Source organism: Ctenopharyngodon idella, chromosome 2 (genome assembly GCF_019924925.1).
Source record: "Ctenopharyngodon idella isolate HZGC_01 chromosome 2, HZGC01, whole genome shotgun sequence".
Lineage (NCBI taxonomy): Eukaryota > Metazoa > Chordata > Actinopteri > Cypriniformes > Xenocyprididae > Ctenopharyngodon > Ctenopharyngodon idella.
Window position 1 is genome coordinate 23,136,257 of NC_067221.1, and position 25,865 is coordinate 23,162,121.

General features: G+C 36.2%; 2 protein-coding genes across 2 annotated transcripts; both read right to left on the bottom strand.

Moving 5' to 3' along the window:
- Positions 1-937: 937 nt before the first annotated feature.
- On the bottom strand, positions 938-9,579 carry txndc12 (thioredoxin domain containing 12 (endoplasmic reticulum)). Its single transcript, XM_051914601.1, has 7 exons — positions 9,371-9,579; positions 8,791-8,851; positions 5,816-5,868; positions 4,942-5,015; positions 4,277-4,346; positions 3,854-3,937; positions 938-1,849 (listed from the first exon to the last, which is right to left on the bottom strand). Exons 1-7 carry the CDS (start codon positions 9,471-9,473, stop codon positions 1,770-1,772), a joined length of 525 nt encoding a protein of 174 aa, XP_051770561.1. The 5' UTR covers positions 9,474-9,579; the 3' UTR covers positions 938-1,769.
- Positions 9,580-21,032: 11,453 nt separating this feature from the next.
- Positions 21,033-24,672, bottom strand: zmp:0000001127 (uncharacterized). Its single transcript, XM_051914587.1, has 7 exons — positions 23,290-24,672; positions 23,031-23,182; positions 22,841-22,927; positions 22,022-22,063; positions 21,814-21,930; positions 21,612-21,653; positions 21,033-21,514 (listed from the first exon to the last, which is right to left on the bottom strand). Exons 1-7 carry the CDS (start codon positions 23,309-23,311, stop codon positions 21,395-21,397), a joined length of 582 nt encoding a protein of 193 aa, XP_051770547.1. The 5' UTR covers positions 23,312-24,672; the 3' UTR covers positions 21,033-21,394.
- Between the last annotated feature and the right edge of the window lie 1,193 nt (positions 24,673-25,865).

Genomic DNA, 25,865 nt, shown 5'->3' on the forward strand with positions numbered 1-25,865 from the left:
GTAGAACATTTTCTTCTAAGTGTATTAATGAGACAATTTCAAGGAAATTTGAAAAGAAAATCATAATTGTTGGTCTTCTTGTGCGTTTATGCAACTTTAATGCATTTACCCCACCTTTCAAAAGTTTCATTTATTTGACAATGATATCTTTTGTAACATTATAAATGTCTTTACTGTAAATTTAGATCAATTTAATGCATCCTTGCTGAATAAAAGTATTAAATTCTTTCAAAAAGGAAAAAAAAAAAACTTTTTTGAGCCCAAAATTTTGAATAGCATATAGAGATACTTTTGTATTAGTTTTTGTTGTCAACAAAAAATAATTTCTATTGTGCTCAAAATACAGTTGATACAATGTAGCATATTGGATTTTTACAAAATTAATTTAAAAATTATAAGAGAAGGGCCATCCCTTAAAGGTGCAATGTGTAAAATTTGGGAGGATCTGTTGACAGAAATGCAATATAATATACATAACTATGTTTCCTTAGAATGAGACATTTCTATCTACATACACCACGGGTTCCCTTACATGTTAAGTCGCCATTTTGCGCCGCCATGTTTCTACAGTAGCCCAAAACAGACGTCATCAATACGTTTAATACGCACAAAGTAGTAGTAGTAGTAGTAGTAGTCGTCTGGTTTATTAGAAGCAGAGAGCATTCTTAGTTAGAAGTAAGAAAAAACCTGTCTCAACAACATCTTTGTCTTGTGTCGGCCAGACGGCCACTGTAGCAAATGGAGAAGCTTCAAAAGGGAGGGGTGAGTGCTGTTGGTTGCAGTTCGCAACCTCACCGCTAGATGCCGCTAAAATTTATACACAGCACCTGCCTGAGACAATATTTCCATAAAGTACCTTTGTAACTAAAATATAAATGTATTAATTAATTGGTCACTCAACTCTCAGTCACTATAAGCCAACACTGAAATAACTATATTACAATATTTTATATCAACTTTATTTGTAGCCTCATTTTACATATTGGTAAAAAATACAGTATGGCGAAGAAAGAATTCCCTCTCAATCCCAAAAAAAAAAAAAAGCCAGTTTACATTACAGGCCTTAAATCACAAGTATTGTCAATAGTAAAAATCTCTCCTTTAAAACCAAAGGCATCTCCATATATTGAGGACTAAAACTTGGCAAGTTTAAGAGACATTGTTCACATTTATAATAGCCTTAACATAAAAGATCTCTTACACTCATGAAAACAAATCATATGTTAGTTTTTAGGGGGGGTACAGTTTGGGGATTATAAGGCCCTTCATATATGTGACTGGGTAACTGAATCAGTTTTACCGCAGCTTGCAAGATATGGCTTGGAAGCACAAGAATTGCCTTAGTGGTGTGCTAAATGTTTCTTAGTCGGACAAAATGTGGAGTGCCTTGAAAATGCAGTCAAGAGGGTTGATCGTCAACATGAATAATCAATATGGACATGTAAGCTTTGAATTTCTGAAACGCAAGACGAAAAAAAAAAAACTTTTAGCACCCTGTATGTGACATGGACAGTAAGTATGCTTTGGTTCTCAAAGTAATAAGCCAATCTACCGCAAACTGCGATACCTTGAAATATAATCAGTAGATGCATTATAAATTCCTTCATTTCTGAAGCTTGTCTTGTGCTATAGTAGATCAAATGAAATCACAGGAGGAGCTGAGGTTGGGGATGGATGGATGGATGGATGGATGGATGGATGGATCTAGTGTGCCTAGCAGAGTGATGTAGTGTTCTGGCTGAGATCTTTCCATGCCACTTCTGCCCTTCTTAGAGTTCGTCACCAACGTGAGCAGTCCTGAAGGCATCTCCAGTCAGCTTCTCTTGAGCTTCCTTCATGCTAGCCACAACTGCACATGGAAGAGATGTGTGGTCAACAAACATTTTGCTTGTTTTGGTCACAATGTACATGAGTCTAATTTGTTTTTCAAATCCATCTTTAAAATGAACTGCACACACTGTCAATGCTGTTCTGTGTTGCTATTAGAATGTTTCATCTAGTAAACTGTGGCAAAGTGAACAAAAACTAATAAATTTGGGCACAGCTAAAGACAATACAGTGTATTATTATCCAGGCTCGTTGGGGAAACGTGGCAGTGGCGACATTTCTGCAAAATGATATATTGTTGTTTCTTGCATATTTCGCAACACTTTAAAAATAAAATGTCCATTGAGTCTGGCATGTACATTACAGGGTTCAAGTGACCCAATTCCGATTTTTTCCTCCCACATGGCACAGATTGGATATGACCCACGAACGTGTAAGCAGGAAAAAAGCACAGGGATTCCGATATTCTCAGACCAGTTTCAGGCCTCATTCATATGTGGAAATAAATCTGCTATGAATCGGATACATGCATTTGCGTATGCCATGTAAGCGGATATTCCCCATATCAGATATTCCCTGTCAATGCGAGTCATACGTCATTGAAATAGCAACAGTGGCGAATTATATCAACCACGATCACATGACTCTTTTCAATGGATGACAAAAGCTCAACCCAAAGTTTTGCCTTTAAAGGAAAAGGAAAAGCTTGTATTATTTCATCTGCGTTCATTGCAAATCGCTCCATTTTTACTTTCTTTTTGGCTTAAAGGGTTAGTTCACCCAAAAATGAAAATAATGTAATTTATTACTCACAATCATGTCGTTCTACAAACTGTAAGACCTCATTCAACTTCGGAACACAAATTAAGATATTTTGATTAAATCCGATGGCTCAGTGAGGCCTGCATTCAAAGCTATGACATTTCCTCTCTCAAGATCCATAAAGGTACTAAAAACATATTTAAAACAGTTCATGTGAGTACAGTGGTTCAACCTTAATATTATAAAGCGACGAGAATACTTTTTGTGTGCCACAAAAACAAAATAAGGACTTTTCAACAATATAGTGATGGACTGATTTCAAAACACTGCTTCGGAGCTTTACGAATCGAATCTGTGACTCGGAGTCACATGATTTCAGCAGTTTAGCCGTTTGATAGGAGATCCGAGACACTGATTCGATTCGTAAAGCTCTGAAGCACTGTTTTGAAATCGGCCCATCACTATATTGTTGAAAAGTCCTTATTTTGTTTTTTTGGCGCACAAAAAGTATTCTCGTCGCTTTATAATATTAAGGTAGAACCACTGAACTCGCATGAACTGTTTTAAATATGTTTTTAGTACCTTTATGGATCTTGAGAGAGGAAACATCATTACATTGAATGCAGCCATCGGATTTAATCAAAATATCTTAATTTGTGTTCCGAAGATGAATGAAGGCCTTATGGGTGTAGAACGACATGAGGGTGAGTAATAAATTACATTATTTTCATCTTTGGGTGAACTAACCCTTTAAGCTTTTCCAGGTCAGTACTTCTACCTTGGGTTGTTTCGGCAAGTGTATAGCATAAATGCAGATATCGGATATGGGTCACTTTTGAATGATGATATATGCTGGTCGTTAAAAAAAAAAAAAAAAAAAAATCTAATCGGAGTCTAATCGGAACTGGGCAACAAGACCTGCAGTGTAAATGCACATTTAGTCTTATCCAAAACAGATTAACATGCAAACATAAGATAAAAAACATATTTTCTGAAGAAATCATGCCATTTTAGCTTGCTTCTACGAGACTGTACCAGGTGAGCTACCAAGCAAGTTTACTACGTCAGAAAAGCCATACATATGGAGCTGGTTATTTGATGCAAACGTGAAAATTTATTAGTCTACAAATCATGTACTAATGGTAAGTGTTTCGAGGTCATAACATTATTGTGCAAGGAATTGGTCTTTATTAATCGATATTTTGGCCCTGTAATCTTTAAGGAATAAAGGTGGTTGGTGTTTTACTGTTTACTTTAATCTTACCTTGATCTGCATTGCTGTAGAAGTACTTGTAGTTAGGGTTTCCATTCTTGTTTGTGATCTCAGAGTGGACTTTACCAGTGGGATCTACCAAAGAACAAAAAATATTTTTTCCCTCTCTGTTGTGACAGTCACCTTGGCCATTTACTGACACCTAGTGCTGTGGATGTAGCTTCATGCAAGAGTAAAATGTTTTGTTACTAATGGTATTGTAGAAACACTATTCAACCATGATTCATTGATTAAAAAAAACTGCTTTTATTAGGCCACTAATATAGCCTTCATCAAGATGAATTAAAAAAAATCCTTTATTTCTGTAGGAATAAACCTTTTTAATGAGAAAGGAAAAGGAGTCCAGTTTAAGAAATGGTTGATGTTATAAACTACTGCATTTGCTTAGCTGATTTGTTTATGTATATAACCTACCGAGAAAAAGTATTCTAGGGATGTAACCACCATCTGGGCTGAAGGCCTCATCTTTAGGCTCCTCTTCATCCTATAGCCAAATGGTACATGTAATGAGAAGATGCCATATAATAACCAATACTTACTTGACAATATGTGTACTAGGGATGTGCCCACCACAAAGCCTAAATCTGAATTCGTAAAGGCACGGAAAATGAATAACGTTTTGGCTTGCTGCGGTAGTCAGATACAATATAGTACATCAGATTTCACTTATGTGAAGATAGTAAGGAGAAATGACTGACAGGACCATGGTGGAGGATTTGGTGCGCAACAGATCCTAAGCATCATTGACAAATCTCATCTTGTAAAATGTGTGTTCAGTACAGCTAAAAAGCGAGAGCGTATTCAAATGCGATTTCAATACCCCGCATATTGATAGTGGCTCCCTGATGCCCGCAAATTTTATACAATACAATTATATAGTTGGGTAATTATAAGAGATTGCAAAAGCACTGGAATATGTTTTTTCCTCTCATCTCATGTTTTTTTTTTCTATCACCATGTCCCTTTAGGGGCACAATAGAAGGCATCATTTCCTTTCCGAACATGATGTTTGGCTTTGGGCACATACCTAGTGTGTACTACCATGTGTTTTGTGTAAAAAAAAAAATAAAAATACTCACCTCCAAGTTAATCATGACAAAGTTGTGAGCCAACTCAGAGATGTCCTTCGATTCAGCAAACTTGGGCTTTAGTGCTGAAGTTATTTTCACAACATAACAATTAATGTGTACACTTCAGAATAACTGAATAAGCCATAAATACACTACCGTTCAAAAATTTCAGGTCAGTAAGATTTGTTTTAAGAAATCCAGGCCCGGTTTCACAGACAGGGCTTAGACTAAGCCAGGATTAGGCCTTAGTTCAATTAAGTAGCTTTTATAAACGTACCCTAGAAGAAAACATTACTGGTGTGCATCTTGAGACAAAACAATGACTCTGATATATTTTAAGATGTGTTAGTGCAAGTTGCTTTCAGTTAAAACAGCTCACGCATGCATTTTAGTCTAGGACTAGCTTAAGCCTTGTCTGTGAAACCGGGGTAATAGTTTTATTCAGCAAGGATGCATTGAATTGATCAAAAGTGACAGAAAAGACTCATATACTGTGACGAAAAAAAAAAAAAAAAAAAGGAAACAAACAAACAAATAAATGCTGTTCTTTTAAATTTCCCATTCATAAAAGAATCCTGAAAATAAATGTTTTACATTTTCCACAAAAATATTAAGAAGAACTACTATTTTCAACATTAACTGTAATAAGAAATGTTTTTTTAGCAGAAAATCAGCATTTTAGAAAGATTTCTTAAGGATCATGTAACAGAGTTTTCAGCTTTGCATCACAGGAATAAATTACATTGAAAAATATATTCAAAAATAAAAAGTTGTTTTAAATTGTAACTTACTGACCCCAAACTTTTGAATGGTAGTGTACTTCCAGATATTCTGTTGCATATTATTAGCTGTACACTGACAAAAGATTCAACCAGCCACAAACCTTTACAGGCGCCACACCAAGTCTTGTGAATAATGACCATCAGAGGGAGTCCACTGGACAGAACAAGGTCAGAATTACATTTGAAAATCATTCGAAAATGAATGCTGTAAGATTTAAACCTTATGTAAGCTAACTCTTAGTCCCTCACTGAGCATTGGCTATACTTAATTCCATCCCATTAGAAATCCTGGTAATTTTCTTGTTATTGTGTAAAACAATGAAGTTATAAATAGTTCAACCCTGTGAAGTCTAACATCTAAAATAATAGTCAGAAAAATCAGTTTATTGAACCTTTAGACAATATTTTTTATATATAAAAAAAGGTTTGCACATGTGTTTTTTTGTCGAGTATCAGACATAAAGGGTTATTCTGTTCTGTAAAATTTCTGTCATTAATTACTCACCCTCATGTCGTTCCACAGCCTTAAGACCTTCGTTCATCTTCAGAACACAAATTAAGATATTTTTGATGAGATCCGAGAGGTTTCTGATCCCCCATAGAAAGCAACGCAAGTACCACATTCAAGGTCCAGAAAGGTAGTGAAGACATTGTTAAAATAGTCTACGTGACTGCAGCAGTTCAACCTTAATGAGAGAACAAACATCTTTTGGAAGCTCAAACGTGCTGCGTAACACACGAGAATGAACCTCACTGGTTCTCGTACGTGTCAAGCAAGCATAATTGAGCTTCCGTTTACCATAACTGATGTGTGCGTTGATGAATGTTTGTATGCGAGTATGAGACACTGTAGTGGACGTTATATATTAGCAATATTCTCTGACACCGTACGTTTCACAATTTTAAGTCTGGATGTCCTGTAAAGCCCGGAACACACCAAGCCGACGCCGACGAACTAGTGGCGACGAAAGCAGACTGCAGGGTTGGCTCACGTCGGCAGCGTCTGGGTCCAAAGTTGCCCTGACACACCAAACCGATGCTCGACACACTACGGCCAAGTAGCACGTCTGTTCTGCACCCACGTAAGAAGAAATGCCTTTCCGTACCAGCAGGTGGCAGTAGCTGAACAGCCAATCAGAATGATCCGACTGACTGACGAGCTCTGACGCCGATTCAACATGTCGAATCGGCCGAAAAAAAGCAGACGAGGACCAACTTCAGCCGATGGTGCGGAACACACTGAGAAAACTTAGTCAGCCGACGAACAAAAACTGCCCAACAGCCGATCGTCGGCTTGGTGTGTTCCGGGCTTAAAGAGCACATTCAGGGCTTTTCAGAAATACCAAATGTTTGGAAGTTTCACAATGACAACTGCCTCTTCTTGGTCTTAAATATGACTGACATTGACTGAATTATCAAATTTAGCACTCTTATGGAAATATAATAATATTTTGTAATTATCATGTAAACCTGGCTAATTTTCAAATTGTTTGTCTTTGTCATAAATCAACATCTCAGGAAATTTATGTTATGGGGTTTCAAATCAGAATGAGACTTTCTATTACGAAACAGGACATCGATTTTTATACATCCACTGTAGTGGACACCTGGACTTAAAGCATGTATATCAGGCATTTTGGGAGACACAATGAGTGAATAGGGAAAGAAATTATACATCAATATTCCTATGACATATTAGTTATTCTTCTGGACAGGTCTAATTATTACTCCCAGTATTACACTTATTTTTTCATTACATGTTGCTCCAACAACACATTAATATGCAAATTAGATACAATGTATCAATGCATTGTATAGAATGGGAAAAGCCGCTTATGGCCATTTTACACACATATCGCATAAAGTAAAACAGTATATCAAATCATTCTGTTATATCTTTCATAACAGTTGAGAATCATCTTTATACAATGTTTGGTTAAAGAAAATCCTGAAACCTAAAATTTGATTGGTGAATGAAAAGAAAAAAATCCATTGTTTTTGCCTATACATGTCTATTCATGCCTTGTTATTTTTTGAAAAACAAAGTCCTGATGTCCTCTACAGTGGACATTGCATAACATATGAATAAAATATATTTTTTCAAAAAAAAAAAAAAATTCAATTGTTATGCTCCAAGCAATGTAATGACAATAAAAACCTAAATTCACAAAACATTTTTTCCCCTGGGTCTCAGGAGGCTATGGAGGGACAGAAAGCTCCCAGAATCCATCAGAAAGATCTTCATTTGTGTTCCGAAGATGAACGAAAGTCTTACAGTTTGGTGAAGTTGAGTAAATGATGACAGAATTTTCATTTTTGGGTGAACTATCCCTTTAATACATAACGATTTTATGACTCATATAGTATGATATAGGAGAAGATGGAGCTCATACTTTTACACTAGTACTCAATTTTTTTTTTTCTTCAGAGGACTAAACTGAGCCCAAAAAAAGAAGCAATTTGGTACAGTTGCTGATATTTATATGGCAAAAACATAAGATGAAAGATGAGTTTGTAATGTAAATCAGAGAGATCTTTATACAGTATAGCAGACTGCTTACACAATATGCTTATAAATATCAGGTGTCACTCTGTATCTTCCACTCTATATCTGAAGATTGTATTTAAATGCTTTTTTTTTGTTTGTTTTGTTTTGTTTTTAATCAAAGCTATGTAATTTCTATTGTAGTGGGTAAAATATATAATGCAATGCCTGATGTATCATATTTCACTTTATAAAAATCAGTAAAGATTTCACAGCAAAAAGACACGATAACCACAACCTGAAGGTGGACATTTTTAAAATGATACTAAAAGGCCTTTTACTTGCTAAAAAATATAAATCAATCAGATGACAGAAGGCATGTAGTATATTGTGTACAACAGGTTTTTCAGCAGTTTTGATCAAGCTGTCACTTAGAGGTCTTAGAAATGCCTGCATCAAATATGATACAGTAGGATTTATAGTGTAAATCTTGACCAGATTATATTTCTTAAAGTCTGGTATAGGCCTACCTTTCATTAAAACACAAACTACAATATTACAGAGTTGAAAGGGTATTGCAGTCATATATACCTTGCTTCAGCCTCCTTCCTCCCATCTTCAAGGCTCCGCCAGTGAATGTGGTCCCCAAATCCTATAATAAACACAACAAGTGCAATACAGAGATCTAACATGATACATCCGGTTGGGAACAAGTGTACCTGTTGGAACAAGCCATGACTACAACAAAAGAACAAAGGGATCTGCCAGAAAACGCCTGTGATCAGAGATCCCATCAAAGTCTTTCATCCAATTCACAAATGCAATGACAGAACTGACTTTGTCGTTAAACATACATAACTCTGGATTCATCTTATCATTTCTGATCACTTATATTGCGTCTGCAAAATCCCACCAACTCAGGTTTAAGATGAGCTAATATAAGAATAAAACACTCCTTTTACCTAACGTATACGGGAATAGATATACGGTTGAATACTAACAATAGACAGTCACCCCTTACTAAGATAGTACGTTACTGAGTTTCATCTCGGTCAATCGGGAGTTACATTAGATCCGTGTTCCGGGTCAGAAGCCGGTGGTAGTCTATAGCACGGCTAGCTTTGATAGGGATTAATCTAGAAAGATTATCTAAATTTATTGACATTTTTACCTCGTCCATTGCCATCAGCTAAGACATCCCCGAAATGTGATGCAATAAAAACCAGTATAAATGAAACCAGCGTAATGTTGAATAAAGACGACGGCATTTTCATTCCGATGGTCGTTAGCCTTGAGCTGCCTGGATATTACGGATAGAAACCGCTGGGTCCTAAATACTGCCGGATTAAAGGATCGCGTTCACAGCGTTGATGGCTTCTTCTTCTTCTTCTGTTTATTGCAATGGGGCAGTGCATTACTGCCATCTACTGATAACTTTGATCAGAATTATAGGCTTATATTTAGCCTATTATTCCTGTGTTTTTAAAATAGCCTATTGAATTAATACAGTAGTAGGCTAACAGTATTAGGCCTATTTATAGTTGAATTAATTAATATATTTTCCAGTGTTAACTCTTTCCCCTATACCCTTATTTTCTCTCGTAATCTCTTCATCATAAGGCTTACAATTAATAATGTTCCACAGTTTCAGCCTGTCCACACTATTCACACAATCCTGTTGGATGTTTAGATAGCCTATTAGGTGGAGTGTTTTATTCGTATGTCCCAATCTTAATCTTGATATAATATTTTCTTCTCTCCAATTTTTTCCACTACTTCTACCCCTCCCACCTTTTATTCTTTTATTGAATATAAGTTCATTAGTTCTATTACTCCACTACCTTTGTTAGTATCATTTTTTTCTTTATCACTGACTTGATTTCTGTCATACTATATTGTATTTCAGTTCCTATCTCTACCTCAACTGCTTGTTTGGCTAATCTGTCAGCATCTTCCTTTTCCTTTAATTCCCACATGTGCCGCCCAGAAACCCACATAAACTGAACTATTATTCCACTTTGTTCCACAAACTACCTAATACATTTTGAAGAATTTCTAATATTACATCTGGCCTTGTTCCTGATTTTTTATTATCAAAACTATTTAACGCTGAGCTTGAGTCAGCATATCCACATTTTATATTTTTTTTATACTTAATCGATTGTACTGCTATCAGAATAGCCATCATTTGTCATTTAGGCTATGCACTGATAACTGATCCGTTATTCTAGCCTTTATTGAAATCTTTAACTTTAGGATATTAACTGCCAGCACTACCTGGCCTCCATTTGAATTATTATCTCTGTATATAGAATACCATATATTCCTTTCCTTCTTATTGCCTCCATTTCATTAGGCCTACTTCCTTCCTTTTGTCTCATTATCAGTAATGTTAAATCCACATTTGGATGTGTGTGTGTGTGTGTGTGTGTGTGTGTGTGTGTACTGAAAATGTCATTTATCATTGTTATAAACAGCATAGGACTTATTACACTTCATTGAGGGGTGCCATTTTCTAAGATGCCTTGAGATGATAGATTAATCCAGTTAAGCATCCTGCCACCTATCTCCAGCGTTTAGTTTCACCAACAAACTCTCTCTCCATAGCATATCATAAAGAACACTGATACTACTGATTATTTATTTGATAAGGTTTTTTTGATTTTTATCTCTAAACACATAACTGGATCCATTGTTCCTCTTCCCATCCTAAATCCACTCTGATAAGGTGAAAATTTTCCATCCTTTTCAAAACAGTCTGTCCATCACCGTTCTCTCCATTACTTTTTCCATATGTGTTGTGAGAGCTATTGGTCTTTAATTAGTTGATATACCCAGATCCTTCCCTGGTTTCCTTACTGGTAGCACCACTGCCTCTTTCCAATTTTGAGGTAACGTTACCAACTCCCAGAGTTATTTTATTGGTTATTATAAAATGCTAAGTTAACTGTCAATGCATTAATACTTAACTGCTTGAGCATAACTTGTATCATCCTGACCTGGGGTAGATTCTTTCATTCTCCTTAATGCTCATTTTAATTCAGACATTCCAAATAAAATTGACATCCATTGCCCTTAGCCTTTTTCTTTTACTATATGCTTGTTTATGCTCCATTAGATCTTGATAGTTATGTGTTCTCCTAACTTTCCTATATGCTTTCCTTTTCTTTTTAATAACTTTGTCACACTCCTTATTCCACAATGGCACTATTTTAATTTTCCTTCTTTCTTTACTCTTGGGAATATTATTTCTTGCTGCACATTTGATGAGCCAAATAATTTTCCCACTAATAGATTCTACAGTATATTATCACCTTTTATTACATCATTTATACATAATCCTTCCTCAACCACCTTAACCAATTTTGTCCAATTAGCCTTCTCATACTTCCATTTTCCTTCTCTTCCCTTACTGATGCAAGGGTGGAACAACCTGTCACTCGTGAGATCACGGCAATGCACCCTTTTCACATTTCTGGGGTTCTCAGAAGCAGATGTCGTAATAGTTGAATAATTTTTGTATTTCCATTTGCTCCAATAGCAAAAGAATAAAAACTGATAAAGTTTACACGACTTTCCAAAAGAAAAGAAAAAAAAAAAAAAAATAGAGAGAGATTAATTACATTGTCAGAAGAGAGAAATAAATATGTCAAATTTGCCAAGGTAATATAACAAAATTTATACTACAGAGCTGTTGAATGCTCGAATCTGATTGGTTGACAAGTATGCTATTATTTTCAGGGAAACACACAGCTAAAGTAGTTCTAGGCAGGTCTTGACCTTATTGCAGTTCCATATCACTTCGCCAAATGATTTCAGTTAGCCTGAATGGACTATATGCACGGTTACTTCCTGGTTTTCGTTAGGCCAGCTCGGGCATTTCCTGTGAACTTTTAGCTGTTCATTCTGTAGTCGCTGTACATCGACACAAAACCATCAATAGTTGACTTTTTAATGTTGTATTCATATTTTAATGCAGTTATCACATTTACCTAATTTGCCATTAAAACAGTTTTACTGATTGCAATAGGAAGCTATTGGGACCGTTTAAAAACGCTGTCTGTAATTAGACACACACGCATTTTTTTACCCAGCACTTCAAATGTTATTTTTAATGTGATGACCACAAACATTATTTGTTCATCCTTCTGAGATTGTCACCATTGTAAAACCGAACGTTTAAAAATGTAGGAAATTCAACATTTGATAGAAAACACTTATTTAAAAATAAAAAATACAATAATTACCACTTTAACCAGCAGGTGGCGGCAAAGTAGCATTTATTTGCGCATATATCAGCCATTTCCTCTAATCGTTTTTCACTTCGTTTTTGACTAATTATTAAACATTATAAAATAACTAGGTTTAAAAATACATTTTGTCAATGTGAAGTATGAAGTACTCACAAAATCTTAAGAAAAACAATAACTTTTCTTGTGAATTAATTACACAGAAAGCTAGCACCGCGCTTTCCCTTTGTAATCACAGCAGCTGTCAGTCAGTGCAGAGCAAGATCAATGATTTCAGCGCACTTGTAAAAACACACATTTTATTCAATTAATCTAACTAAAGTGCACAATAACTATTTAATTTTTGAAGCTTAAAGCTTTTTCACATAAAAGTGTGAAATGGTCGAATTGAATTTAGCCGAGGAGGAACAATGAGGTACATCTTTATTTATTTATTTTTTATGCCGTCTTACGTTTGAATAACTAAATTAATGCTATGCCTGACTATTTAAGTGACTATATTCTGATTATAAACTAAGTATTACACTACTGATGCTCAACACACCAGCAAATGACATCTCACCGGAAGTTTTCGAGCTGGCTTATATTAATGCGGAAGTTCTAAAGAACGCTCCGTGCATAGCCTATAGTCCATTCAATAGGTCATTACAGCCTACAGCCACAAAAGAAACAAAACCCACAATGACACTGACCAAGCAAATAAATATAAACAATAGGATGAAAACGACAAGTTTTATTGTGTCCTGAAAGCTCATACTCTATCCCACTCTCTCTCTCTTTCAAACATACATGTACTGTAGGCCTATAGTACGGACACACTCGCACAGAAACGTCTCGGTTACGTATGTAACCCTCGTTCCCTGAAGGAGGGAACGGAGACGTACGTCAGTAGTGACCACGATATGGGGGAGTCCAGGAACCGATACTTGTCGGTATCCCTCATATCAGCAAGTGTCAGCCACAGGTGGCGTTGCTGGACCACAAGCGTGGCCATCGCCTGACCAACAGAACGTGCCGTCACCTTAGTCGCTCGGAGGGGACAAGACCTCCCTGGGGCATTTCCATCAACGCTTTTGCCTGATGAACTTGCAAAAGGGTCATGGCATGCAGGGCGGAGGCAGCCTGTCCGCAGGCTCTGTAAGCTTTCTCTGTCAAGCCTGACGAGAATTTACAGGCCTGGGATGGGAGACGCGGCTCACCGCGCCAGCCGGAGGCCGTTGGACACAGACCGCAACAGACCTCTCGACTGGGGGAATCCGTGTATATATCCCCTAGCCTCCCCGCCATCCAGGTTGGTGAAGGCAGACGAGGGACCAGGTCTCGCACGAACGCTATAGGGCGTCCACCAGGACCTGGTCACCTCATCATGCACCTCCAGGAAGAATAGCATCGGGGCGGGGCGCTGGGGACCAGCGCGGGCCGCCCCGAGGTACCAGTCATCGAGCCGAGAAGGTTCGGGACACGGTGGAGGGTTCCAGACGAGCCCGACCTTCTCGGCAGCCCGGGAAAGCATAGCCGTCAACTCAGGATCGGGCTCGGACAACACTACGGTCCCGGAGGGAGGTAACGCAGCCGAGTCCTCATCTCCCGAGGACTCTTGCTCACCTTCCGATGCCGCGATCGACATGCGGTCATCCGCCGGTGCTCCGAAAGAAACGGCTGGTCGCTCCGTAGAGGGACCAGCACGCTCAGTCGGCAACACCACCGGTTGCAGTGAGGTAGAGGAGACAGGGGCCCGCGGAGCGGCGCTCGGCGGGGAAGCCCTGACCGTGATCCTCAGATCACCCTGCCTACACGCCGACGCACCGTCACCCCGGCCGAAGCCAGAGAAAACGGCGGCACGGGGCATAGGGGAGGGGACCCCCGCTCCCTGAGAACCAAGGAATGAGAGTCTCGATCTCAACACTGCAATAGTCATGTTCCCACAATGAGAACATGAACTATCCACAAAAGCTGCTTCAGCGTGCTGAAAGCCCAGGCACGTGATGCAGCGATTGTGGCCGTCAGCGGGGACCAATGAACGGTCGCATCCAGTAACGCACAGACGAAATGACATCTTGAAAAAGACGCAGGGTTCGTCTGTGAAGCTCTTTTAGGAGGGGAAAATTCAGCTCTCTTGTGCTGAAGCACACAGGGAGTGTCACGATGTGTTCGGGTACACCACTCCCCGAACACAACGGAGGAACCGCCCCAAATCGCAACAGACAACAGCTGGGAATTTGGAAATTCTGTGCTGTAAAAACAGCAGTTGAGAGCTTAAGCTCAGGCTCCTCGGGAAGCTCGCGACCTCGCTGAATTGCCGTCACACCAACACAAGAAGTAATTTTCCTTTTTTTTGGCTTGAAGAATTCACTCAGAAGTCTGAAAGCTGGAACACAACTAGATGGCTCCGAAGCGAAAGACAGAGTGCGATGGCATCTGCTCCCCTATTTATACCACCTGGCGGGGGCGGTGCGCATTATGCAAATATCGCACGCCAACTCCATTGGCCTGTTGTAGTTCACTCGAAGCTGATAGGGCTCTCTAGCGATATCCCAATTCGTCGGTCACTACTGACGTACGTCGAACGTGACCGACTGAAAGGGAACCTTTTGTCAGCGCTGCTCTGACAAATTAATCAGTAAAATAGTTGAGCAACTTAAAAGCTATATGACATTTCTCACCAGAGAGGTAGGCTAGGCCTAATAGCCTAACTATGCGGTTCTCCACTTCGCGTCGTGGCCGCATTACCACCTCGGGGAGAATTCAGCGGCCCGTCGTCAGTTATTCCTTACATATCCTATAGCATTATAAATATGTATTAAATGTTTAAAAAAGTAGAAAAAAAGCATCCGCACAACAGAGGCCTCAAAAAGACGTGCAAAAAAGCGCTGTAAAGTGCAAAACGTTTTCGAGATCAACTCTTCATCAGTGCCATCATATAGGCCTCTGTTGAAGTAGGGGGAGACCGGGGGCAATTGTAACAAATTTTGGTTATGTCGTCATTACTCAAAAACTTTTTGAAATATTTGGATACAATTTTTATGTCAGTAACTTGTATCTGTGTTGTTAACAGTCACCAAATGTTTTTACAAGCAATGTTAGAGTCACAATATTGATTGAAACATTGGAAGTCAAATGTTACATGCATGCGGAGGCAATTGTATCAACACATGTAATACCTTCATATAAATACCAATGACCACAATAAACTCCAAAGAATATAGATATAGATAAAACTATTCAATATCCATTACATCCATATTATCCAGAACAATTAATTAAATCCCATTGCTGTTTTCCTTGGTCTGAACCTAGACATGCTGTGAACAGAGAGTGTACAGGGCCTATACTCAGTAAAATGGATCCCCAGATTGAGAGGCAAAAACAGTTTTCTTAAATGATTGGAATCTATCAATCTATTTTGATGTCCTTAACAAGCTAGACAATATTTCGATGGTGTCTGGGGCAACTGTAATGCAGTGTTACAACAAGTTACCAACAAAGCTAATTGTTTGACAAAGATATAAAGTATTATACAACAGAATGGTCATCAAAACAAGACAAATTTAATTTCATAAACATTAATGGTTAAGACAGTATGAGGGAAATACTGAAGATGAAAAAAATTACTTTTATACCTTAAAAATGATTTTTTGTAGATAAACTTTAACAAGTATGATTTAGAAGCTTGTCTTTTGGCATGCAGAGAGGGATCTCCACAGAGCACATGCACAATGAGTTTCATGGTTCTGTCTCATTTCTGATTGGTGTAATTTGAGATGTTACAATTGCCCCCTGTTACATTTGCCCCCGGTCTTTCTTTCACCATTATTACATTTTAAAAAAATGAAAATATGAAAAACTTAATTGATATGGATGTTGATAACTGTGGAAAAGTGTCATCACCATTACAAGTAACATGATTTACACAATCAGATTACTTTTTCAAGTATTAAAGTAACGCATTACTTTTAAGTAGGCTACTTTTGTAAATAAATGCATGTTCAATAATGTTACTTTTTCAAATAAGTAACGCAAGTCTCATATTTGTATTTTTAGGGTTTTTTTTTGCTAAGAATGAACTTCTGTACAGGTGTGAATTTGCATTTCCTTCAGCCTGAGGCTTACTTGTTTTTTTTGTTTGTTTGTTTGTTTTTTCAGCCGAGATGAGATAAAGAAATGCAAAAAATAATGTGATGGTAAGTGAATCCAGATAAAAACTTTTTGTTTTTAACAAAAAACTAAAAATAGTTTGTGGGTGATGATGTGATGATAATAAAAGCCCTTTTTCTTACAGATGGCTGATGGAAAGCTGACAGAGCTGGCAGATGAAGCACACACCTCAGTTGACTGGCTTTGGAGCAATGAGCAGGTAAGTATAGTGATAGGAAACCTTTCGAAACCTTTACGAATCTTTTGTTTCGAATCAGATGAATCATCGTATCATACATTTTATACGTTTTAATTAGAAATTAGTGTAATTAAAAGAAATAATAGTAGTTAATAGTCTCTTATTGGCCTATTTAGCTGAACCATTCATAGAACAAACAAAACAAGCCCTGAAATTTATACAAATACGTGATATTTAATCTTATTAGATGATAAGTTAATTGCATTTGATAGATTTTACTTTCAATAAAACATTTGGAATGGATTTGTAAAAGGTGTTTTAATGCATGTTTGGCCTTAGTTTTTGTTGCATTTACATTGTTCTGACCACCGGGGTCACCAGCGTGTGACGTTTCGAACACTTCGAAGTTCGAAACAGCTTCGTTTCTCCCATCTCTAAAGCTGCCTTCACGTGCTCTTGGAATTATCTTAAATACGCGTTTCCAAGGTAAAAAATTGCACATGAACGCCCTCTCATGTCGAAACTTGAATGCGATAAGCTCGAATTACGACTCACGACTTAAGAAGTGGGAAATATTAAACTTCCTATAGTATAGCACGTGAAGGCAGCATTAGTAGACTTTTGCAGGTGAATACACACTTGGAAGCAGACTTGGAAACATGAGATAATAAACCCAAGGATATACTTCTTGGAATCGTCATATGGAACTTGAAATCGCGTAGAGATCGCTGAGTTGGGTCCATGTCCTTATTCAAGGCAGTCAAAGACTGAACTGAGGTGTGTGCTCAGTATTGGCAGACGCTGTTCTTGTGAGCAGTACTACACTGTGCACTCCTACAAAGTACTGTGATGCTGATGCAGGAGCCGGCCAATAATGACTCGGCGTTCTGACGTAGAACCTGGAAGCGCTGAATATAAACAGCGAGAATGACACAAAAGAGAGGATATTGTTGAATAAATTCGTTATTTTTGTTTCATTTTTGCGCACAAAAATGTCGCTTCATAATATTGAGGTTGAACCACTGCAGTCACGTCGACTATTTTAACGATCTCTTTAATACCTTTCTGGAACTTGAAAGTGGTGGTTAAATTACTGTCTATTGAGGAGTCAGAGAGCTCTCGGATTTCATCAAAAATATCTTAATTTGTGTTCCGAAGATGAATGAAGGTCTTACAGGTGTGGAACTACATGAGGGTGAGTAATTCATGACAGAATTTTCATTTTTGGGTGAACTAACCCTTTAAGAATTTTCTTAACTTCTTTCTTAAGAAGATTTTTGTGAATCCTGTTATTTTCTTCTTAAGAAAAAAATTAAGAATTTCTCAAGATTTGCACTTAGGAACATTCTTACAAACTTCTTAGAATTTATCTTAAGTATTTTCTTAACTTCTTTCTTAAGAAGATTTTCATGAATCTGGCCCCTGGTGATCCCCGGTCCCGTGACATATAAAATCAAGAATTTTAAATTAATAGATTTATATTTCTCCATTCTTTTTAATTCAATTGTGTCATTTGCAATTCTTAATGGGATTGTAGTTCTTTCCCTCACTAAGCCATTAAGTACTCAGTCTTGTCTTTTTGTCTGATTTTCAAGTACTTTTTTGTAATGTTTGTAATGTTATGATTCATCTCATATCTGGTTGGTTTGGTTCATGGTGTCACAACTAAGACTTTTAATGAAGATACTTCAGAGGATAACAACTCAGGAACATATAGGGCAACATAAAGAATCCACACAGGTAACTTAACTTGATAATCAGTCTTTGTGTCTATCTTGCAGGTCTCCAGGACAGATGAGGATCCAGAGGCTGCCGGGTAGATGAAGAGGACAAAGAAGAGGAAGTGGGTGGGCACTGATGCAGTACTTTATGATGCAATCATTACGGACATAAAGAATCATGTAAACCCACTTCTAGCCTATTTTATATTTTAATTTTACCTTTTAATGTGGGATGGACAATGAAATATTTATCTAAACTTTTGCTTCCTTAAAAGTCAGTTTCATTTATTGTACCTAATATTTATGTACCTTTAAAAACAAAATATGTGTAATATCCAAGGCTGTCCAGTATATTTTGGAACTGATGTGAGGAAATGCTAACACTTCTTTAATGTGTCGATGCCAATATTTGATCGAGGGTTCAAGGTTTTGCTATAGCCCCACTAAACCTTGTTGATAGATGTAACTAGTTACTATAAAATCTTAATTTTTTTTTTTTTTTTTACATATTCTGTTTTTGAATTGCAATACATATTATTTATCACTAAGATTTTGATTACGTTATATAAACTATTTTTTCGAACTATTTGTAGTAATAAGTTACATGTTCCAGTTTGATGTTGTAGTTCAACTGAGGTAGATGCAATGCAAGAAACAGTCTCAGACCCGTTAGTTTATTACTTTGTAACTTTTCAATCAAATTCAGAAATACAATTACATTGAGACATCAGAGCAATTCCTTTGGAAGAATCAGAGGAAGCAGACCATTTATTTGCCATTAACCTTGATGACTGGAATTCTCATGGAGAACTGTTGCCTTAGTTTGCTTGCTCAGTTATACATTTGTAATTATTATTATTATTTATTTATTTTTTAAAGAATTTAAAGAATTTATTTTTCTGCAGAAGATTGTTCATATTAATTTTCTTACTAAATCCCCCTATATACTCTATTTTTTGGCTGCAGAAAAATGTTCTGAGCCACTGAGTTCAGCCACTCGACTATTGTTTTTTTCTCTTTCTTTGGCTAAAGATGAAATGAAAATATTCTCAAATTTTGTCATATTATTGAAACTATTTCTTGAAATTACAATGCAGTAATTCAGTGGTTGGACTTCCTCTCATGTGATGACATCAGCTCGGTTAAAACTATTTTTGTGGTTATTAAGCATTGTGAAACCAAAAGAAAAACAGAACTAGAATTTCTTAATATTTGGTCGCACTGATGATGAAACTGCAAAATGTCAACCATTTTTACATGTTCAATGTAGGGAAGTGGAGAAGAATTGTATTGGTTATGTGTATATTTATAGATATATGCAATATATGTATAGATTATTCATTGTATTGGTAATATAACAATGGAAATTAGTATACCTGTTAAGCAATTACCACATTTTAATGCCTTGTTAAAGGGATAGTTCACAAAAAATAAAAATTCTCTTCCAAACCTGAATGAATTTCTCATCTGTTGAACACAAAAGAAGATATTTTGAAGAATGCTGGTAACCAAACAGTTGATGGTAGCCATTGACTGCCGCAGTATGGAGGAAAAAAATTAATTCTATGTTAAATACCATACTATATAAATACCAGTTGACGGCAGTCAATGGCTACCATCAACTGTTTGGTTACCAGCATACTTCAAAAGATCTTGTGTCCAACAGATGAAAGAAACTCATTCAGATTTGGAACAACTTAAAGGGTTAGTTCACCCAAAAATGACATTTCTGTCATTAATTACTCACCCTCATGTCTTTCCACACCTGTAAGACCTTCATTCATCTTCGGAACACGTTAAGATATTTTTGATGAAATGCGAGGGTATCTGATCCACACATAGGCAGCAACATCATTGCACCTTTTGACGTCCAGAAAGGTAGTTAAAAACATGGTTAAAATAGTCAATGTGACTACAGTGGTTCAACCTTAATGTTATGAAGCGACGAGAATACTTTTTGTGCGCAAAAATAAAACAAAAATAACGTCTTTATTCAACAATTTGGACTGTTGTCATACGTAGTGAACTCAGTGCAGGCTTCCTTGTTTACATCTGTAAACTGTAAGTCACGTCGACTATTTTAACCATGTTTTTAACTACCTTTCTGGATGTCAAAAGGTGCAATGCTGCCTATGTGTGGATCAGATACCCTCAGATTTCATCAAGATACCCTCTGATTTCATCAAAAATATCTTAATTTGTGTTCCGAAGATGAATGAAGGTCTTACGGGTTTGGAACGACACGAGGGTTTGTAATTAATGACAGAAATTTCATTTTTGGGTGAATTAACCCTTTAAGAGTGAGTAAATGATGACAGAGTTTTCATTTTTGGGTGAACTATCCCTTAAATATAACAAAATAATAATAATAAAACAAAGAAAGGATAACCTGAGCAATCCTTTTTCTTTTCTTATTTGTTGTCCCCATTATTAAGTTAATAATTGTTTGACTCTCGTTTGGCAGCAATAACCTCCACCAAACTTTGCACTATTTGTATATGCACAAAAGTGTTTCAGTTCAGCAATATTCTTGTGTTGAAGCTATTTTGTTTTATTTACCCTTGTCACTCAGTTTCTGTGTTTGTTATTGTGACTTTGTTCATATTCCCACCAATTTATAAGAAAAATTATATTGCAGTATTAACAAATGATATCTTACTATGCAAAAGACAAATCATGACTCCTACAAAGTTTTACTGAAATGCATGGCCACCTTTAATAAAACAGCAAGAAACAAAACAAAAGTTCACAAAAAAAAAAAAACAAACAAAAAAAAAAAAAAACATTACTTCATAAATAAATAATACTTAAATACAATAAATAACTTAATAATAAATAATCATTCCTTTTAGTAACAGTAAGCTAAATGACTGCTGGCCAGTAACAACTTGCTATTTTGCCAAAATGTAGTTGAAAACTCGATTTATTGTTATTGTTCGAAGGTTGAAACCCTTTAGGACTTTGCACAGCTGCAGTCGCTCTTGAAAAGATTTTTGGTAATCCATGGACACCTGAAAAAAATACATAATCATACTTACTTACACATCAAACTCAAAGAGGTTAAAAGATTGTATTGAAACAAGCATCAAGAAATATAACCTGTTTTACCTCGGCTGGAGAGTTGTCCATCACAGAGACAGAAAAACAGTTCTATTGTGATGAATATAAAATATATATATCATTATAAAAGAAATATCATATATAATTCTAAAATAAAAGAAAGAAATTATAAAAGAAAACTGATTGAAAAAGAGCCTTGCAGTTACATAGTTACTTAACAGAAATTAAGTAAAGCTGTTTGTGTTTGTACCTGCATGAGGTCATCAATGCTTCTAACGACTGTTTTGGTGAGCTCTGAGTTCGAGTACGCTCGAAATGTTTCCCGATAGTAGTGGAGATCTTCTAGAATTTTCTGTAGGCATTCATTCTACAAAGATACATGTCACCGTATGTCAATGTAACAGACAAAAGACACTGCCAATAAACAGAAGAATTGGGAAAATGGATTGTAAATTTACCTCATCAATATTTAGGACAGTACCGTGAGTGCAGCCGGAGTTCTGTTGAGTAAAAAACAAATAATAGTTGTCAAATTATGATTTTGATTATGTTGAAATTCAGCAATCAAGAATGAACTGTGACGAAGAAAGGAGAGTAATCAGTAATGATTTTTGAATACATTGGTTATATTTAGCAGCAAACCTAATAAAGGAAATTGAGGCCACTTTGTTTCCACTGTGGCATCCATTGACATTGATTAAAAATTATACTTTTAAATAAGGTTTTAAATAAATTTTATTTTCACAAAAAATATCATTTCAACAAAATGAACTTTTAAGAGTCATTTTACAGTTATAATAATATAACAATAATTATTATTATTATAGTATTTTGTTATATAATAATAGCAATAATACTTATTATTTTTATTAATATATATAGGCTAGTTTTTTAACAACAAAAACAATAATAGGCTAATAATGTTGTTTTATGACAAGTGAATATTTGTCATTTCAAATATTTGTCACATTTCATGCCCATTTGAACTTACTTTGAAAAAAGATCTTTAAAATAAATGAAAATGATGAAAAATAAAATATTCTGTTATACATAGGACTCTATATGTAAATTAAAAACAATATTAAATATATACTATACTGAATTCTTGATGTTTATTTTAAAAAATTGACATGTCATTCTTTTAAAACGTAAAACGCATTGTACACTTCTTTGCTATCACTCAAAAATATCTATGACGGTTTAAATAATAATTCCAAAAGTGTGCTCCACCATTTGAGCATCATGACATCACTGTTAGTCTGACTGTCTTCTCTTACCTGCGGTGTGCAAGCAGACATCGTTTGCGTCCTGATGTGCACCTCTGCGTTTTGCTGTGTGCAGTCGAACCCGCTGAACAAGTGGTCCTGTAAGCGGATAATAAATATTATCAGACCACTTTTGTGTGTGTGTGTGAGTGAGTGTGAGAGAGAGTGTGTTATATGAACTGGTTTATTGAATAACACTCACCATTGTGAGCACCGCTGACACGTTCCAGAGCAGAGAGCGCGCGAGGGCGTTGCATGTTGTTCCAGTGAGGCTCAACTGCGAGTCACGCGCTCCGACAGGACCGGCGATGCCACTGCGCCACAGCGCGAAGCACAGAATGCTTACGGCCAAATCTGTAAAAAAAAAAAAAACAAATAAAAAACATCACATTCAACATTGGTTGAATTGGATACAATAGAGCCCGAATCGTTTGTAGATTCAAAAAAGTAACAATACTTACAATTACAGACCCTGGGCAGCATCGTTGCGTTTAGCTGTTGCTTGTTCTAATGCTTAGGATTATTATTTGTCCTGTTTATAAATCTTTTGAAGATATGGGAGTTTCCTTTTCAAAACATATTAACTAAAATGAAAACAACACGCTGCCCATGTGTTTTGTAATTTCCGTGGTATTACAGATGTTGAGTTCTGGAGTTTAGGACACACCCTTGCATACTTTGGGAATTAACGCACGTTTCGATTTATACATACTTCACAAGTACAGTGTGTGTACAGGATAACAATCTTCAGACTTCTTATTCAGTAAAGCCCCTTTCATCCTCGTCACTTTAACAGTATTTTAAATTTAGTTGCATTCTCGTTTACAGTCATAATAAACATTTTAACGTCATATAAGAATTTTATCGATGGTTGGTCACGACAAAAATTAATCTCTTTTTCTTTTTCTTTTTTTTTTTTTCCTGGGGGAAAAAAAGAACGTGTAAAAAGGCATGTGAATGGGGTCAGTCCCTAAATGTTAAAACCCTCTATGTGACTAATTATGAAATCACAGTTAGAAAAAAAATTAATGGCTTTATATTTGACATATATTTAAGGCTAAAATCATTTTCCAAAATTAATTGTATACATTTGACCCTTTGACCTTTTTAGGGTTTCATCATTTATAACTGATATTGTTCTATTAGGGTAAATTATGTTTGGCAAATTATCTGGAACATCACACACATTCAGATGCATTTTAACTATCTTAAAAGTAGTAAAAATGTCTTAGTGTTTCAAAAAAATAAAAAAATAAAAAAAAATAAAAAGCTTTAATAACATTCCATTTCATCTTGTGCTGCTATATTTCATTTGGAACTCTCATGTGAAAATGTCAAAAACTAGACAATTTCAGATGCAACTTTGCTGCCGAGAAAATCCTGAAACCATGTCTTAGTGTTTCAAAAATCATTAAAACAATGTTTCACTTGTAGCACAAGTGAAATTCAACAAGACTCTTCTTTTTCAGTGTACCCCACACTTTCCAAATGTTTAGTCATCATTTTTGAAGCATTTGCTTGTTAGTGTAGTGAGGCCAATAAGCAATGGCATCTTTCCTGACCTTATAGTATGGAACACATCTTCCAAACTGGCTTAGGCTAATGTACCAAAATGCCTGACTTCCAAAACAATCTATGACTTATATTCTTCATCTCTGCCATGACCCTCACTGCTTCTATCCTCCTTGATCTTCAACTTCTTCCTTTCTTACTACAACCTTATTTTCTGATGCACTGCCATCACTATCATCAATACTTTCTGGAAAAGGAACAGATTTTCCTCTTTGTTTTCTATAAAAATTACTAACATCAACCTAAAACACAGGCAAAAAGGCTATTATATTGCCTGGCAGTAATGAAAAATAGTGCAGCTATAGAGGAAAAAAAAAAAAAATTATATATATATATCCCCTAAGGACTTTGTCATTTATGCATAACACAGAGATTTTTTTTGGTATTTGTGTTATTGAATTTACAAAATGTGCATTAAAAATGACCAAAAACTTTAGAAAACACATTTTGATGTAGAAAGATTTTATTTTTTTAAAATTGAATTTATATGTATTTCCTAGTCTAAAATGAACTCACAATGGAGCCTTGACAGCATGTGGCCGAACATGTGCTCATGTCTCCTTAGTTGACAAAAATGTCAAGCACATGGCTAATAGATTTTAATTTTATTGGCTGAAGGGGATGTCATATTATAATACTAAAACGTAATATTTTTTGGTTGAATATTATTATTGTATTTTAAATGAGATTTTCTCTGTGTCATTTTTAAATGACGATACACCATAGAGGGTTAAAGTCACCATGAAATCAAAATTGACAATTCTTAATTTTATTAATGGAATATTGCAGTATTTTTAACATTTTATCCGTGCACATCATTCTTTTTTTTTTAATTCATGAGCTCTCATAATCTTTAATCAAAGTAACGTGTTTACTGGCGCAAGGGCGGGACAATCTGTCACTCACATGAGATCTACCAATAGCAAACCATAACCATCCATTCAGACAAAATCAAATCCCGCCCTACATCTTGTTCGAGAAGCCGCTTCCTGGCCGTGCGTCACAATAGGGAAGAAAAAAGGCTATCGCAACTTAAAGGGTTAGTTCACCCAAAAATGAAAATTCTGTCATTAATTACTCACCCTCGTGCCGTTTTACACCCGTAAGACCTTCGTTGATCTTCGGAACACAAATTGAGATATTTTTGTTTAAATCCGATGGCTCCGTGAGGCCTACATAGGGAGCAATGACATTTCCTCTCTCAAGATCCATAAAGGTACTAAAAACATAATTAAATCAGTTCATGTGAGTACAGTGGTTCAATATTAATATTATAAAGCGACGAGAATATTTTTGGTGCGCCAAAAAAAAAAAAAAAAATTATTATTTAGTGATGGCCGATTTCAAAACACTGCTTCAGGAAGCTTCGGAGCGTAATGAATCAGCGTATCGAATCCGCAGTTCGGAGCGCCAAAGTCATGTGATTTCAGCAGTTTGGCGGTTTGACATGCGATCCGAATCATGA